Source organism: Solea senegalensis, linkage group LG13 (assembly GCF_019176455.1).
Source record: "Solea senegalensis isolate Sse05_10M linkage group LG13, IFAPA_SoseM_1, whole genome shotgun sequence".
Taxonomy (NCBI): Eukaryota; Metazoa; Chordata; class Actinopteri; order Pleuronectiformes; family Soleidae; genus Solea; species Solea senegalensis.
The window spans coordinates 7,409,350-7,427,186 of NC_058033.1; the positions used below are offsets into that span (position 1 = coordinate 7,409,350).

General features: G+C 42.3%; 1 protein-coding gene across 1 annotated transcript in view; it reads right to left on the reverse strand.

The window, feature by feature from the left end:
• Nucleotides 1-17,837, reverse strand: part of LOC122779966 (polypeptide N-acetylgalactosaminyltransferase 10-like) — a 47,489-nt gene that overhangs the window by 18,748 nt on the left and 10,904 nt on the right. The window contains exons 2-4 of the mRNA XM_044042710.1: nucleotides 14,333-14,435; nucleotides 13,819-13,957; nucleotides 10,528-10,694 (exon numbers count right to left, since the gene is read on the reverse strand). Of these exons, the coding sequence (XP_043898645.1) occupies nucleotides 10,528-10,694; nucleotides 13,819-13,957; nucleotides 14,333-14,435 (409 nt within the window). The remainder of the gene's footprint in view (nucleotides 1-10,527; nucleotides 10,695-13,818; nucleotides 13,958-14,332; nucleotides 14,436-17,837) is intronic.

Genomic DNA, 17,837 nt, shown 5'->3' on the forward strand with positions numbered 1-17,837 from the left:
CCATTTTTATTTTTTGTAGCCCAAAATTAACAAATTGCACATCTTTTTTCATCGTATCTGTGACACATTCTGAGAAGTGTGTGTTCAGAGATTGAATATAGTTTTCTTTCTGTTGTGTGTGAATATTTAACTCTTTCACTACATAGTGTTCAATAACAATAAAAAATGTGTTACTTTTCCCACAAAATAACACATTTCAAATCTAATAAATAGAGACCAAACGTTGATGTGATAATACACGAGTTCACTGAAAAGTTTCATGTGAGAAATGATTCTCTGACAGATGTGATTTGTTTGTTTTTGACACAAGTATTTGAGGAAAAGAAAATGTGTCTTTTAAACATGATGATGTTTTGCTCTTTCGCTGTGTTTGTGTTTTGACTGCATGTAAAAATCCATCTCTTTCTTGGACCGCAGCCCTGACGTGTCTCAGTGTTTTTTGAATAGAAGTGATTCCTGAGGCAGAGAAAACATGAAATATAACTTTGACAGCTGTCCCTCGGCTTCCTTTTAAAAAGAAAAGCCACAAAAACTGTCAACAGGAACTGAGAGCACGAGAGAGAAGTGTTGACCTTTAAACCTCAAACTTTAGAAGCTACTTTCTGGGATGTCAGAATCAGTGAAGCTCACTGAGTTTTGGGGGAAAGAAACAGAAGACAAAGGAGGAGGAAAATGTTCTGGAAGCTGCAGCAGCAGGAGAAAAAAACAATGAATGTGTATGTGAGGAAAATGAAAGACAAACTAAACTGTATATCAAATATTAATATTAAAATACAGCCACAAGCTGCAAGAATCAATTGTAGCAAGTTTGATTCAGATTGGACTTTATATCGAGGAGTTTTGTTTGTTGTTGTTTTTTTGCTGAGTCAGCAGAAATTGCCTTAACTGTTAAGGAGAGAATAGCTTATCATTTGGCAGATTAAGTGTGAAGAAGAGTTGATTATATAGCAGATAGTCTCTTGGTGGATTAAATGTGTAAAGAAGAGCTCATTATTTGGCAGTGAGTCTGTTGGTGGATATAGAGAATTGTTCATTATATGGCAGACAGTCTCTTGGTGGATTAACTGTGTAAAGAAGACCTCATTATTTGGCAGTCAGTCTGTTGGTGTATATAGAGAATGGCTCATTATTTGGCAGTCAGTCTGTTGGTGGATATAGAGAATGGCTCATTATTTGGCAGTTGGATAATATATCTATATATGAAGGCATGGTCGTAATAAACTATCTGTGATGACTTTTCCTGGTTTTATATGTAGACATTATATGTATTACAAATGTCATCCGGCCTTTCTGAAATATTAATTTGATATACATATATATGATATACATATATATATATATTTATATACTGTACATATGTATGTATGTATGTATGTATGTGTATATGTATCTGTGAGCTTTTCCCACTCACTGGGGTTCGGGAAGGACGAGGAGGCGGCGTTGAGGGAGCAAATATACCGGTTTATTGTAACTGAAAATAATCAACCAAACAAAACATAAGAAGTCAGCTGTGGCTGGTGTGTCAGCGCTCTCCTGCGCTGCGCTGTTCTGACTTTCTGTGTCTCTGTGTCTCTCTGTGTCTCGGTGTCTCTCCGTCTCTCTCTCTCTCTCTCTGTGTGTCCGTGTGAGGACCCAGCCTACTGCAAGAGACCAGAACCAGGTTACAAACATGCTTATATAGCTGACTAATTACCTGATTCTGTCCAGCTGTCTGATCACCGGCTGAGCCACTCCTTCCTTTCCTCCAGCAGCCGTCGCTCTAACCAAGCCCCACTGCCACAGTATATGTATATATATATATGTATATATATATATATATACAAAGAATAAAGTTTTTTTTCCCATTTCACCCAGCCCTAATTGTGACTGACAGGAACTGGAGAAGAATATTTTGGTCATTCATTCTCAGGTTGTGAGCCCAGTGAAGGTCGGCCATATTTACTCTTCATCACTGTGTTTATGGAGGCTAACAGCGGCCGACCTTCAGGCCGTTAAAGCTCGACATTGGAACAAGGGCACCAGGTCTCGCCGAGGTCACCGTCAAACTGAGGGGAAACAGCAGAGCTGTCGTGCTCGCGCTCCTCCGCCATAAATCAACCCGTTTTTTAAAAACCTCCCGCTAACGAGAGGCAGTCGGGCAAAATTAATCAGGGGAACATTTGCCCCGTGAAGAGACGTCGTGTGAGGGAGAGGTGAGGGAGAAGAAGGAGATCAGAGTGTTTAATTATGATTGGTTAATTTTCCCTGGAATACATCGGAATACAGCGCACACTGTTTACCCAAAGAGAGGAGCTAATTAATCACACTAATGAGCGCGGGCTGATTTTGGCAAACACATTAGTCTGCGTTACAGTATGAGGCGGAGGAGATTTCAGGGCCGTGGTGTCACCGATGTCGGGGTCATTTAGGGCTGCAACCTTTTCAATTGCACGAGAATTCATGGGAAAAAAACCAGAGATCATTATTTGGCAGTCAGTCTGTTGGTGGATATAGAGAATGGCTCATTATTTGGCAGTCAGTCTGATGGTGGATATAGAGAATGGCTCATTATTTGGCAGTCAGTTGATATATAGAATAGCTCTTGCAGTCAGTTCTCATGAATTCCCATGATTGCAATCCCAAACTAGGTGCACGCACCACAGTTTGAGAACCCACTGCTTCTCTGTCGCTCTTGTGTTTCTCTGTGGTCAGAGCTGAAGCTGCAGCCGGAGCCCGGAAGCCCGGCATCGCTTTCATCCTCTCACAGGAGGCCGCGTTCAAACACGAGTTAGCCGTTAGCAGATGAAAGGTGGCGAGGTTCAGCCCCGGGCTCTTGTCAGAGTGTCGGTGCACATTTAAAAAACAACGAGAACTACACCTGCACACTCCAGGGTTTTAAAGGGACAGTGACTCACTCATTTTCACCGACACCACATCGCCACCGCATAGACAGCTCCTCAGAGACACGGAACACAGGCTCAATAAAGAATAAAGATGTCGTACACTTATGAAGATATAAAAACGTGAGCGTCTTCTGTGTGTGTGATGTTTATGCGTGAAAACACTGTTGTTGTTTTCCTTTAATTGACTCAAAGTCTGAGCATCAGATCTAAGCCAGGTTTACTACACATCACTTCTCCACAGAGATTAAATCAAATCCCTGTTGTTTGCCGATGCCTCTAAAAATAAGCTCTTTATTTTAAACTGCATGTTTAATTCATTTGCACGAGCAAAGAAAAAACAGTAAATCTCAAGACGCACAGATGTGTCTAACGCGTGTCATTTCAGACACTTTAAAAAAAAGCATCTTTGTGAATCACTTTAATGACATAAAACATCTTCTGCAGAGTTAAACGATGCATTAAAGTGAAGTCTGTAGTTATATATTCACTATATTAGAAGAAAGAAGGTCATCCAATACCTTTTAAAGTATGAGTTCCTTCCCTTAGTCGCCGTGGCTTTTCATCATTCGGCCTCTGTTTCTGTGATTGTATGCATTGTAATGTAAACTTATTCACTTATTCATAAGAACTACAGCATGTGGATGACTTAAAAAAAGAGGGGATGGTTCATACAGCTGAAGACAAAGCCTGACACTGAAGCTGCAGCAGACGTCTCTCTCTTTGTCCTCTGGGACTCACATGGTCGTCTCCTCTTCCTCCTTCTCCTCCTCAGGAAGAAGACGACTAAAATCGATCTGCTCGCGCTGACGCCCCCGCCGCGTCACTAAATGGCAACACTCAATTAGCTGCTTTTGTCCTCGACCGTCTGCCACGCACTCCAGATCGCCCTCTTCCTCACTTCTTCCTCACACTTCACTGAGCGCCCATTACCTCATTATCACACACACAGACACACACATGAATGAGTGAATGAAGCTTGATCAGTCTTTGTGTCGATGCTTCCTCTGACAGATCACTGTCTGTCTCTTCATCACTGCCTGGTCCTCTCCTCACCTCTCCATCACACACACCCTCACCCATTCACCCCCTCACCCTGCCGCAGCAAAGCAACTCAATAATTAATAATAAGAACCTCTCCCTGGATGACGAATCCCTCAAATTACAACAAAGACTTTTATCCGTCTGCAGTTTTTGTTGTTGGTACGCGATCGACGCTCCGTTTTCAGTGTTTGGTGAGAATCTTTTCACCAATGAACCTGGAAGTTCTTGAGAAAAACAAGTGCAATTTCAAACCATAAAACCATGTCAAATTACAATGTGTGCATCATAGTGGATCTACAAAGGCACTAAACTTTCATTTGAAACGTAGCTGGAAATTTTCAGATGCGTTACTCCTGCCAGGCCAAATTGGACCCTCTGGTGGGCTGCTTCTGGCCCGTGGGCTGTATGTTTGACACTCCTGCTGCAGGTGGTAAATGCACTAGCACAAATGTGTTTCTTCTTGTGTAAAGACCATTAAAGGGAGTAAAGGTACAAGTATTAACGAGTTGAGTTTTTTATATAATAATTACTTAAAATTACAGATTATCCAACTGATATTGGGCTCTGTGGTGGGCACCATTAAGTATTGCAGCCACTTGTGTGTTGTATGCGCGTGTGCGTGTGCATGTGCGCGTGTGTGTGTGCGTGTGGTAATTGGATGATCAATCAGCCAATGGCAGCTTTCCATCACAGAGTCGCTGATGTTGCAGTCCGTGTTTCCGCCACATCAATCTCTCTGAATAAACACTGGCTCCGCTGCTGGGATTACACACACACACACACACACACACACAACACGATGCCGCGAACCACTGATGGAGGAAATGTGCAAGCATCAGCATCCGTACGTACACAAAACTCTATCGTTCAACAAGTACGACGAGTGGATTCATCAACGCAGTATTCCCTCGGTCTTGGATGAATAATCTAAGAGTCTCAACTATCATCTCATTTAATCCAGTGTTTCTTAATCTAAGTTTGTCCTCTTTGCTCCGCCTCTCTCTCCACACCTGACCTCCATCTTTCTCGTTAGCTCTGCCCTTTTCCCCACCCCGTGTCGTTGACTCCGCCCACTGCACACCTGCAGCCCGTTTCCCTCGCCTCGTCCCAACACATTTAAATCAAACGTTCACTATTCATGTCAATTATCCACACACTGCAAAAAAAACACAGCCTGTAAATTGAGTTTTTCTTTACTGGTTTAAGCCGGATTTATACCATAATTTCCCCTGAAATGAGGCTTATTTTACTTTTTTGAAACATTCTGATATCACTGTGAGAAAATCCCACATTCCTGATAAATGTTACATATTGCAGCATCTAAATTTAGATTCAGCTGGTTTTTTTGGGTTTATTTTCTCTGTGTGTGTGTGAGCGCTCACACTGTGAAGCAGTGAAGGGAAAAGTTGAAACCAGCAGATATGAAAGAGGCCACTGTCAGCTCTGATAGAAACACACGCACTCACGCTCACGCTCCGTGTCACGCTCCGACGCCAGCTGTAAATCGATGCTGCTACTGCTGATGCTGCTACTGTTAGTAAGGTTACTAAGGCTACTAAGGTTACTAAGGTTACTAAGTTTACTAAAGTTACTAAGGTTACTAATATTACTAGGTTGCTCAGGTTAGTAAGGTTACTATGATTACTAAGGTTACTAAAATTAGTATGGTCACTATGGTTACTAAAGTTACTAAAATTACTAAAATTACTAAGGTTACTAGGTTGCTCAGGTTAGTAAGGTTACTAAAATTAGTATGGTTACTATGGTTACTAAGGTTACTCACAAGTGACTCTGAAAGACACATGTAGCCAGTGAAACGACTTTGTGCTCTCAGCAGCAGACTGAATACAACAGTGTATGAATGTATGAAGTTGAGAAAATAAAATAAAGATGTTTCTGTTATTCTCTGACAAGTGAACTATATTAGAAAATGTAATATAAAATAATGTCATATACAAATGTGAAGCAATAATCACAATAACGTCTTCTTTACCGAGTGTTGCTGTGATTCTTAACCAGACAGTGATTCATTAAATTATGATTTAAAAATAGATTATCAGTCTTCAGGGGTTATTAATAATTCATACACACTCTGCTGACTTTGCTGCTCCGTGTTTCAGCAGCAGGAGACGACGTGAGCCGCCATTAACTTTACACGTGTTGTAATTACAGAAAAAAAAAGTGCCCGCCCACTTTTATTAATGAGGCCTGCGATAAATGGATCTCCCTCTGGTGTCTGCGACAAATAGAATTTTTCCTCCACCTGCTGCAAGGAGTGAATTCCCGCCCCACCAGGCGGAGTATTAAGCCTCGCTCTCGAGCTTCGACCTGCCTGACACCCGATGCACCTTTCAGCTGATGAGCCACTCAAACCTGACGTGTCCGAGGGAGCTGTAGCATCCCAAAACTAGCCCCTGCCTTTAGGCGACGTCATGCCGTTAGGGTTCCCAAACCACCCTAAAAATAACATTTTTTGGAATATAAAGCCTTTTAGAAAATGTTTGACCCTCGACGGGCAAGAAACCTTATGTGGTAACTTCATTGATCTTTGTTTTCTACATGAAAATTCATAAAAATATCACAAAAGTAAGAAAAAGACAAAAGAGAGCCAATCCAAGGCGAAACCAGACACAACCTGGACCCCAATCAAAGACAAAAACCAGAGCCCGGTCCAGTCCCACACCAGTCCAACTCGCCCGATGACTCATGCCCAAACTGGACCCAACACAGGTCCAAACTAGACCCACATAATAGAAAAGCCAGACTCAGCTCCAACTCCACCTCCTGCTGCACTTAATAATAATACATGTGCTTTGATGTGCAGCTCATGAACGCCTTGATTTGACTCTGACCAACCAGAACTTTATTTAAAAAAACTTTATTTAAAACAGGTCCTCTTGGTCTTGTCTGGTTCACTTGTTCTCGTCGTGCCCTGTAATGACTCTCTGGGCTTAAAACTTAGAATTTCCAAGTATTTATAAGCGATAATATAAGAAACCGGTGACTAAAGTTACTAAATGACTGAGACCAAACTGCCTCTGGATTACACACGTGTTACGATCATTTACGGGCTTTATTTTGAATGACAAGATAAACCTTTCCTTAATATAATCCCATTTCTCAGTGGAGCAGATATTTATCACCACACTGTCAGAGTGAACCACAGATTTAGACGAATCACTTTCTTCCTCCTCCTCCTCCTCCTCCTCTCATGCCCTCGCTCCCTCATCTATTATGCCAGATTTCAAAGCAGAGCATTGATTTGTGGTTTTTCTGTGCAGGGATTATTCTCTCCATCAGTGTAACAGCAGTGACTCAGACCACAGAGCAGAACTGATTCAAGTTCACTTTGTCCTTGTGTCTCTTAAACCTTAATTACAGCCAGATTCATTTCCTATCAGAGGGCAGAGATGGTGAGAGGGGAAATCAGAGCAGGTTAAATCCTGCTCCTTTCCCTGCTGTGGGATCCTCGACCATGAGTCATGGCGACAGAGGGATGTGACAAAACCAGACCCAGTCATGACCCAAACCAGGTCCAACCCTGACCCAACCCTGACCCAAACCAGGTCCAAACCATGACTCAATTCAGGTCAAAACTATGTAGGTCGACACCAGGTCTAACCTGGACCCAAATCAGTTGGAAAACAGACCCAAACTTAGCCAAAACCAAACTGAGTGCAGGCCTAAAACCGGGTCAAAACTAAGGCCAAACTAGACCCAAATCAGGTACAACCCTGACCCAAATCTGGTCACAAGCATGTATGTCAAAACCAAGTCCAAAATAATAGAACTGGAGTGCAACAGAGGTCAAATTTTCTGCTGCTGCTGTAGGATGTTCTACTCTATTTTTGACAACAAAGGGATCTGATATACAGGCCTAAAACCAGACCTAAACATGACCCAAACCAGGTCCAGCCATGACCCAAATCTGGTTGAGATGATGAGAAGGTTCTTCTGCAGAGATTAAATCCTCTTCCTGCTGCTGCTGTAGGATGTTCCAACATTGTGATGACAACAGAGGAATATCTTGTCCGAACAAGGCCTAAAACCAGGTCTAAACTACCAACCAGTAACCAACATGGACCCAAGTTAGACAAAAGACATACCAGGCCAAAAGTAGACCCAAAGCAGATAAAAACCAGAGCCCAGTCCAGTCCGACACCAATCCAACTGGACCCAATACAGATCCAACACAAACGATGGCCCAAACTAGACCCAAATCACAGAAAAGCCAGACCCAGCTCACCAGAGCAGAACAAAACCAGACCCAGCTCAGACATAATCCTCATTTAAAACATGGGAATAAAATTTCAGTTGAATTATTCTTCAACCTCCTATTTGTTTTTCTCTGATGTAAAATGATGACCTGACTGCACATTATTGCACCTCCACAGTCGGCATGAAAGCCTTGATTTGACTCTCTGAACAAGTGCTTCATTTAAAAAGTGGTCTTGGTTTTGTCTGGTTCATTTGTTTCGGTGCTGTAAAATATTTCCGACGTGACACAGTGCTGCTCTGCTTCTAAACGAGTCTCAGGCCGCGCAACGTCTCATTACCGTGGAGACGAGAAGTAAACACATCCTTCAGCGAGGGACTGTGACAAAGAGCACTAATTAACAAGGAACTAAACACTTTCTTAACGGAGCTGGTGAAGGCAGCGCGAGCGAGGGAGACGCACACACACACACACACACACACACACACAGAGCGTAACAATGGAAGACAGATGTTCACAGCTGAGTCACGGTGACACATGCTGAACCGAGTGCCACGCGCTGAAGGAGAGACATTAGAGTTTTGTTTGGAAACGTGATTATACTGTCATCATTCCTGTGAAAAATGGACAGCCGCCATTAAATGACTAATTAACGGAGCCGCGCGGCTAAATGAACAACAGACCGGAGCCTCTGAGCTTTCAAAGGTTCTCATCCTGGAAAAATGCTGTTTTGCCGCTTGGTAAATTTTACGTTCATACATTCTGTGCAGCATAAAATGGAGATCCAATCTAGGTCCAAACCAGACCCAAAATGAAGCCAGGCCTAAAGCCAGGTCAAAACTTAGGCCAAACTAGACCCAATTCAGGTTGAAAGTATGTGGATCAAAACCAAAGCAGGTCGATACTAGATCGAAACAGACCCAAACTTGGGCAAAACCAAACTGAATGCAGGCCTAAAACCAGGTCAAAACTAAGGCCAAACTAGACCCAAATCCAAACCAGGCCAGTGATGGTGAGAGGGAATATTAGAGCTGGAGTCATACACAGGTCAAGTCCTTTTCTTGCTGTTGTAGGATGTTCTAAAAACCAGAGCCAAACCAGACCCAAACCACGTCCAACCCTGACTCAATTCAGGTGGAAATTAAAAGTGAAAACCAGGTCTAACCCAAACCCAATGCAGGTCATAACTAGATCGAAACCAGACCCAAACTTGGTAAATGCAGGCCTAAAACTCGGTCAAAACCAAGGCCAAACCCTGACCCAAAATACTGATGAGACGAGAAAGAACATGACGCACTGGGTCGCGTTTCCAATTCCAGAAGATTCTAGAAATGAGACATCATGGATGCAAGCAAACGTTAAACTCCATCGAAGAAGAAGAACTTTAGTTTATTTTTGATGTAACATTGTAACAAGCTCGACCTGGCTGAGGGACTGTCCACCAGAAAACAGTGGACATCAAATTCAAGGCCTGAATGTGCTGACTGAGCTATAGACGGGAGGAGCAACTTGTCTTCGTCCAAGATGGCGTCCATGTGTGACTTTTCTTTTTCTTTCTTTTTTTCACAGACTCTCTGAACCCTCGGCGATCGATAAACTCAAACTCTCCACGGTAATAACAGCTCTCCATGTTTGTTGATGGACGTCCGTGCTTGATATTTTTACATCCCATAGAGCAGCACAACAGTTTTAGTACAATGTAACACAGATGGCGCAGAAGAGAATTGCAGCTGGAATGAACGAGCCACCGCTCAGAGTAAAGACCCTCAAAGTCATGGTTTTAATGCTGCTGTAAAGTTACCAACATCATCTTTTTATTTTCAGTCTGTTCACTCCAAGGAATCATGATGTGCACATTTTTATTTAGTTTATATATATACACATACGTATATATTTTAGTTTTTTTTAGGTTGAGGTTAATCTCTTATCAGCACTGCATCAAAGTGGACGTGTTTTATTGTCTCTGCCAACGAAAATTAGCATGAGGATGGGACACGAGAATACAAATAATAAAACTAGGGCTGCGCGCAGTCATTATCGGGCCCTCGCAGTCCCCTGACCTCACTTACTTCGGTGTTTTTTATGTCAGACGACTACGCTCATCTACGTAGGGTGCAAATCACCAAAATGGCCAACTTCCTGTTGAGGTGAGGCCATGGTTACAGTCGACTTTTTTGTCCGACTTGGTTTACAACATCCTCCCGTCAAGTTTCGGGGAAATTCGGTGGAACTCAATATATGCCAAAGTCATAGGACACTTCCTGTTTCGTGGCGAATTGTCAAAATTTGTCAAAAACGCAGAGGGTTGCCGCGGCCGTTGACCAGAGGTCGATTTCAGGAACAATGAAGAAGTGTGTGCGTGCGTGTGTGTGTGTTCGTCCTCTGTACCTTTGTCACTGAAGTCGTCGACCAGGATGATCTCGGCGACGAGCCGTGGCGGCGAGCGATTGATGACGCTGTGAACCGTCCTGAGCAGCGACGACCAGCCCTCGTTGTGGAACGGGATGATGACGCTGGTGTTGGGAAGCTTCTCCGCGTACAGCTTCTGTTTGCAGCTACACACAAACACGCACACATGGTTGGTGCCATTTTTACAAATCAATGATTGTGTTTAGTTTCTGTCAAAGGAAGGAAAGAAGCAAGCGTGTCATCACGTCCTCAGCAGATCTCAGGTCACTGAGGAGCGATGCTTCCAATCATCGTGTCATCTCCATCTCATATTTCTGTTATTTTGCTGTGTCAGTGGAAAACTGTGTCCAACAGGAGGGAAAATACTTTATTTTCCGTAAATGCACCGCTGTACAACCGCTGAAATAAATATATGAGAATACAAGATGTGAATGTTGTTATTATTGTGCTTCTCTATGCAGACGATAATCATTCCTGTTGCTGTTCTGTCCTCGTTCCCTCGGAGGTCGTGCATGTGTGTGTGTGTGTGTGTGTGTGTGGGGGGGAGCAGCCGGTTACGACCTCTTGTGTTTTATTATCAGGCGACCTTGAGAGGGTGCGGTGATAATGAGTGCAACAACAGGTGAGGCGGTAAAGATCAGCGTGAGGAGGACGTTCACCTGTGTTCATGAAGCTCATTGACCCTGAAGGAGGTGCTTCTTTTAACCCCCGTCTGATTTTATGTCGTGACTTCAGTCAAATGTGAGAAATAATGAATCTGTGTCTCAGATCATGAGCGTTTGACCTTCAGCAGAGAGCTGATCAGAGCTCAGCTCAGCTTTTGGAGCGGCTCCCCTTAAAGTACATTCTGCTCATTCAGTTCCGGTCGCCTCTGCTTTTGTTCTTTTCAAATATCCCGAGGTTTGTTTACATTGTTACTATTGTGTGTATAAGTGTATTTTTGAATTTGATCTAAAAGATTAGGGACAGACACAAAGTCGAGAAAAATATCAATTATTATAACTCCAATAAATAAATTCTTCACTCGTGTTTGTGTTCCCATGATGTCATCACGTTGTTTCAGAGTACAGTACTTTTGCAGTATTCAAAAACACAAAAAATACATGACACTGAAGCGTTTGGAAGACATTTTCTTCGTCTCCACAAAACCTTTTGAATGATGTGTTCCCCTTAAGAGTTCCTTTAAAAAAACTGACACATTTGTTCCTAGCGACAGAAAATGTTATCTTCCCACAAACTGCTGTAAAACATTATATATTCATATTTTTCCACTTTAAATTAGTCTTTTAAAGCTACTTCAGCCTGAAATAAATATAATAAATATTAATAATATTTTCTGAAATTTTAACCCTTTAAAGGCCACTATGTTAACAAAACCTTTTTTTATCGAAAAAAATAAATAAACTACAATAATTTCCATAAATTATATTCAAGGAGAATTTGATAATAATTATTATTAGGGATGAGTCAATGATTGTCAGAAACATTGATTTTGATGCACTGTTGTTGTTGCTTTTTGCAGTGTCATATTAAAAAATAATAATTACTAATTTGTTTCTGGCAGCCGAAAATGTCACCCTCGCAAAAACTGCTGTAAAAACATTATATATTAATATTTTTTCCACTTTAAATGAGTCAGTCTTTTAAAGCTACTTCCGCATGAAATACACATATCAAATATTAATAATATTTTTGACATTTTAACCCTTTAAAACATGAGTAGTTTTTCTCCATTTCCTCGTCTCCATTTTACCGCTAATTAGTTTGAAACCTGTTGTTTGTGGGTGCTTTCTGAGCATATTTCTTTCAGAGCGTTGTGTATGTTCCAGCTGTGTTTACCCACAATGCCCCACACCGTCGTCCGCTTCCTGCATTTGGTTCACCTGAAGCAAAAACAGAGACTGGGGTTCGGTTGCTCATTGACACCGCCCCAAGAAACGAACCGGACTTCCCGAGCAAACGGACTAGGATTTGATTAAGAAGGAGCTGGTGTGAATGCAGCACATGCAGCAGTTTAATGCTCCGCAGTGACGGGGCCGTCCACAGCCATCATCTCGCACGCGCTCGTCACAGCGAGTGGCGGGAAAACCTGCAGAGAAGCTAATCATGGACTGAGAGTTAAGATTTCTGGCTAATGGAGAGTGTGTGTGCGGGTGTGTAGTGAACTGTGTCAGTCGATCACTGTCTGTGTTGAACATCAGTTGGCGTGTTATTCATTCAGATATGAACGTGGGCAGACAGGCGGGCAGGGTGATGGACAGCCGCTCCACTCTGAATCTTAACAAACCAAGTCCCACAGCAGGCGAGTGTGCGCGAGCATGTGTGTGTGTGTGTGTGTGCGTGTCTGCCTCAATTAAATCTCTCCAGCATGCAGAAATCAAACGTGTCATTTTGCAGCTCTGCGAGGCGCAGAAAACACACAGATCACAGAGAGGCAAACGATGCTGCCACTGCCCACCCATGTGTAGCAGGTGGGGGAGGGAGAACGGGAGACGGGGGGCGGGGCCATGTGATTCGGGTGTGTCTATCCCATCGGTCACAGCTGAGTGACCAAGCCGTGATGTCACCGCTTAATGTGTATGTTCCAAAAATGATTTATGATTAATTCCAGTTCCGAATGATGAGTCCACAGATTTGATTTGGCTTGCTCATAGGCACTCCTGCCCTTGAGCTATCAGGATATGAACTAGTAACCGACTAGTTACAAGCCAAAGGCCTAGGCCAATTATAGATATAAATAATAATAATGATAATAACTAGGAATGCACGCAGTCATGATAGGGCCCTTGATTTGTCTCACTTATTTACGTAGGATGTAAATCGCCAAAATGGACACCAAGAACCTTAATGGCTGACTTCCTGTTGAGTTGAGGCCATGGTTACGGTCAACTTTTTTGTTTGTCTTCGTTGATAACATCTTCCCACCAACTTTCAGGAAGTTTTATGCACGTGAACGCCCTCAAAAATTACCACAAAGCCACGGATAGAATAATAATCTGTAGGATTACACTACGCTCCTCACACAAAGCCCTTTCAGCCCCTGCCATTTATGGCTCGGGTCCAAATTACAATAATAATAATAATAATAATAATAATAAAAATAGTAATACAGACATTACAAATGACATTAATCATGAATACAATCTATAAATACATCATTAACATTAATTTACTTTGCTCTCTTCCATCGCGTCACGCCAATGACCAGAATTAAACATCTGTTGATACCATAGATAAAGATAAACATGTTCGACTCTGTTTCGGACTCACTTGGCGTGGCGGATGTCGGGCAGCGAGCGGTTGAGGGAGATCCGGTCGCTGACGTAGATATTGAAGCCGTTTTCTCGGTACGCCTGGTCCACCTGCTCGGTTTCCGACAGAGGGAACGCTTTCCCCTGTTCGCCGTTCCCTGCGCCAAACACACAAATAATCATACATGAGGGATTGAGCTTTTACAGGGGAAAAAAACACAGGAGGGACACTTGAACATGTGCATTTAGTGAGGAAAATCCAGGGTCAACAACGTGACTTTGACTCAATGTTGTTGCAGTTTAAAAAACAAGTCAATTGTGTAAAGATGACTTCATAAATATTTGATTTAATCACACTTTTTTCTTTAATTTGCCACAGAAATATCTTAGTCCGTACAAATATGTGTTCCCTGCTATTGTCAAAGATGAACTCTGGTTCATGATGAATTCGCTGCATTGATTCAGTCTCTTCTGAGACAAAGAGGAATCCAGAGAGGGGAGAACACAGGGTGCGAGTGCAGTATGTCACGTACCGACGCGGGCGGCGTCTCTCCTGATCGCCTCGTAGTCGTGCCAGTCTGTGCGCCGCACGCCATCGAGTCCCACCTGAGCCACTCTCCTCCGCTGGTTCAACTCCTGTGAGTACACACACATAGGGTTCACCTAACAAATATATATGCCATCTTAGGCCTGTGGCGTCTTAAGAGTTTGTTCTGGCGCCTTTTCCAGTGACAAATTGAAATTTGAGCCACTCTTCCACACCAAACCCCATAGAGAAAACTAATAATTTTAACATCACAGCACACAGGAGCTGTTGATCCACAGCTGCCTCCATCTATAAATTAAAATGTTTTATTTGGTAAAATTCGGCATTAAAAATCCTTTGTTCAGATTAACCTCAGTGACACAAAGTGACCACACGAGGCAGCAGCAGACCAGCAGCTCCTGTGCCCCTGTGAGCTAAAATCACTGGTTTTCTTTATGAGGTTTGGTGTGGGTGAGTGAGGCTCCATGGCTTTAATCACTGTAATACCATGCCTCTTCTTGAAATATAATGAATATTATTCTTTTTTTTTTACCTTTAATCCTTTAGGACAAGAGCAATCGTCGACATACTGTAGATTAAATCTGTATTTCTTATCTCAGAGTTTTAAAACATTCTCCAGAAAACAAAAATCAATGCTTTAAAGATGCTGAAATGCAATTTAGACTTGAAATCTATTCATATATCTATATATAGATAGACCTGGTGCAATAAAATGCTTGAATAACAGATGCAGCATTTTTTTGTCCTCCACACACACATTTATGGAAGAATCTCAGGCTTTAGACTTCACTTCAATCTTGCTCATGGCAGTCGGCCAAAACCTGCAGCAGTTTTACTTTGCTTGGTGAAATGTGCTGCTGACAGCTGGGTTACACACACACACACACGATGAGACATTCTGCTACACCCGGCATTTAAATGCAAAAGCAGCCATTTATGAAATTTCCTCCGCCTCAGAAATGACTTTTCAGCGAAGATATGTCGGGGTCGCGGCGCAACACTAAATTAATTAGTTCCACGGGAGGATGTAATTAGAGGAGCGCTGTAAACACGGGCGACGCGTCTCGACGGCAAGGACAATTATTAACCAGACGGGTAACCAGGCGGTTAACCAGGCGTTAGCTCGTAGCACAGCGCAATCTCACAAACAAACCAACTGAGCTGAGAGCTGTGTGTGTGTATGTGGAGACCAAAACCTGGTTCTAACAAGGCAGAACCTCATTGAAGTTGTGAGGACCGTGTAAACTTAAAAACCACAGTGATCTGGTCCTCACATCCCTTAAGGGTTTAAGGTTCACAAAGGAATGTGGGCCAGATTGGACCTTCTTGTGGGCCGATTCTGGCCCTCGGGCCGTATGTTTGACACCCCTGAGTTAGGGAATGCATTATGTCCACGAGTGCGCTATGCAAGTGTGTGTGTGTGTGTTTTCTGTCATAAACACTGACCTTGTCAGGACCAGTAGTCCTCATGGAGACCAAGGTTAGGTTAAGGTTAGGGTTAGTCATTAACTGGTTATGGTTAAGGGTTAGTGATAAGGAAGTCGATGCAGAGTCCTGAGAAGAATAGCTGCACAAACCTGTGTGTGTGTTTTTGTTCTTGTATGTGTATCTTCTATCTAAACTTAAACTTTTTTTCTGCACATTAAATGGATTTTTCAGGGGTAAGACCTGGTTTTAGGGTTAGAATCTGTTTTCTGTCAGAAACACTGACCTTGTCAGGACCAGTAGTCCTCATTGGAGACAAAAACCTGGTCCTAATGAGGCAGAACCTCATGAATTCTCTCTTTATGAGGACATTTTGTCTGCTCCTCAAAACTTTGAAGGGCTTTTCAAGGGTTAAGACCTGGTTTCAGGGTTAGAACGAGGTTTTAGACTAAATATCCTCATAAAGGGAGGTTTGTGCAGGGTTTTTTTGGGACCCCACAAACATGAATATGCCCGTGCAGGACAGGTAACTGTGATAGATTCTTTTGTCCGCTGTAATTGTTCATCACCTCCAGATGAACGTGGTGTAAAAATCAAGCGCCCTCTCTGAAGCTGTTCACTGGTCTGATGCAGAACGGCAGTCAAATGAAACAGAACTGAAGGGAATCGAGTTCAACTCAAATGAAGGGAATGAAAATGAATGTGTGTTGGAGGAGAAATGTGGTTTTCCACTGGACTGACGCGTTAATGCAGTGTTCACTTCCATTTCCCCCACATTAGAGGGGAGTGGCTACGACGGCATTCCTGTGTGTGTGTGTGTGTGTGTGTGTGTGTGACATTTGTGCTGATCCTCACTGACACTGACTCTCTCCCCATCTTTTATAAATGTCATCTGTCACTGTCTCAGTTCTTCATAGTGTTGTTATTATTATTCATTGTACTCAGCACGTTCATCTATATGTCTTTCTTTGTCTATTTATTGTTGAATTGTAAAATGACCTTGAGTTGCTGTTGTTTTTTAAAAGGCACCAATAAGCAAATACAAATATGATTATGATTATTATTATTAGTAGCAATATGTGTAGTAATTTGATTCAATCTGTAACTAAGAGGTTATATTTGTTGTCATGTTTTTAGTGTAGCCTGTAGATAAAATGTAAAGTTACTGCATTTTTCCTCAATGTAAACCAGCAACTAACTATCCAAGTTAAACAGTTAACTAGCAACTATCCAGGCTAAGTCGTAAAACAGCAACTAACTGCCCAGGCTAAGCTAAGATGTTGACAAGCAACTAACTATATCTGCCCAAGCTAAGATGTTAACTAGCAACTATATATCCAAGCTAAGATGTTAACTTCTAACTACTATCATTATTATTATTATTATTATTGTTGTTGTTATTATTATTATTACTATTATTATTAGTATTACTATTATTATTATTATTGTTATTAAGATACCAGTTTGTTTTCCAGCCAGCAGTCACACATAAACACACACGTGTTACAACAATGACAGATAAACATAACAATCCAACAAATACGACACTAAGAGCCATTCAGTTTGCCGATCACAGCAGGAATAAATAACATTTCAAAGCCGTTGTTAGCAGCGTGACGCATGTGTGTGAACACTGCAGGTTCTTATAAATATCAGCTCTATTCTATTCTGAAATTCCCCGTTTTTATGAAAATCAACTTCCCAATAAACCATCATGTCTCTTCCGTCTTCTGTGGCGTCGCCTGCTGCTGCCTCACCAAACAAAAGCTGCAGGGAAACAGAGACCTCGTCTCGTCCAATTCAACAAGCGAGTCCTCGGTATTGTGAAGGATCCCATCCTTGTAAAAGCTGCTGTGAGCGTCTTTCATTTTGTACAAAAGAAAATAACATAAACTCCCCTCACAGACCTAATGACGGTCATAACGGGGACGAGACTTCACGCTGGTTGTTTGTTTGTTTTCTTTTTTTCTCCCCACGTGATAAATATTCAGGGTGCAGCACAAACGAGTGAACGGGAGCGACAGCAGGAGTTCTTCCCTCATCAGCTGCTCACGCGTTAATTACAG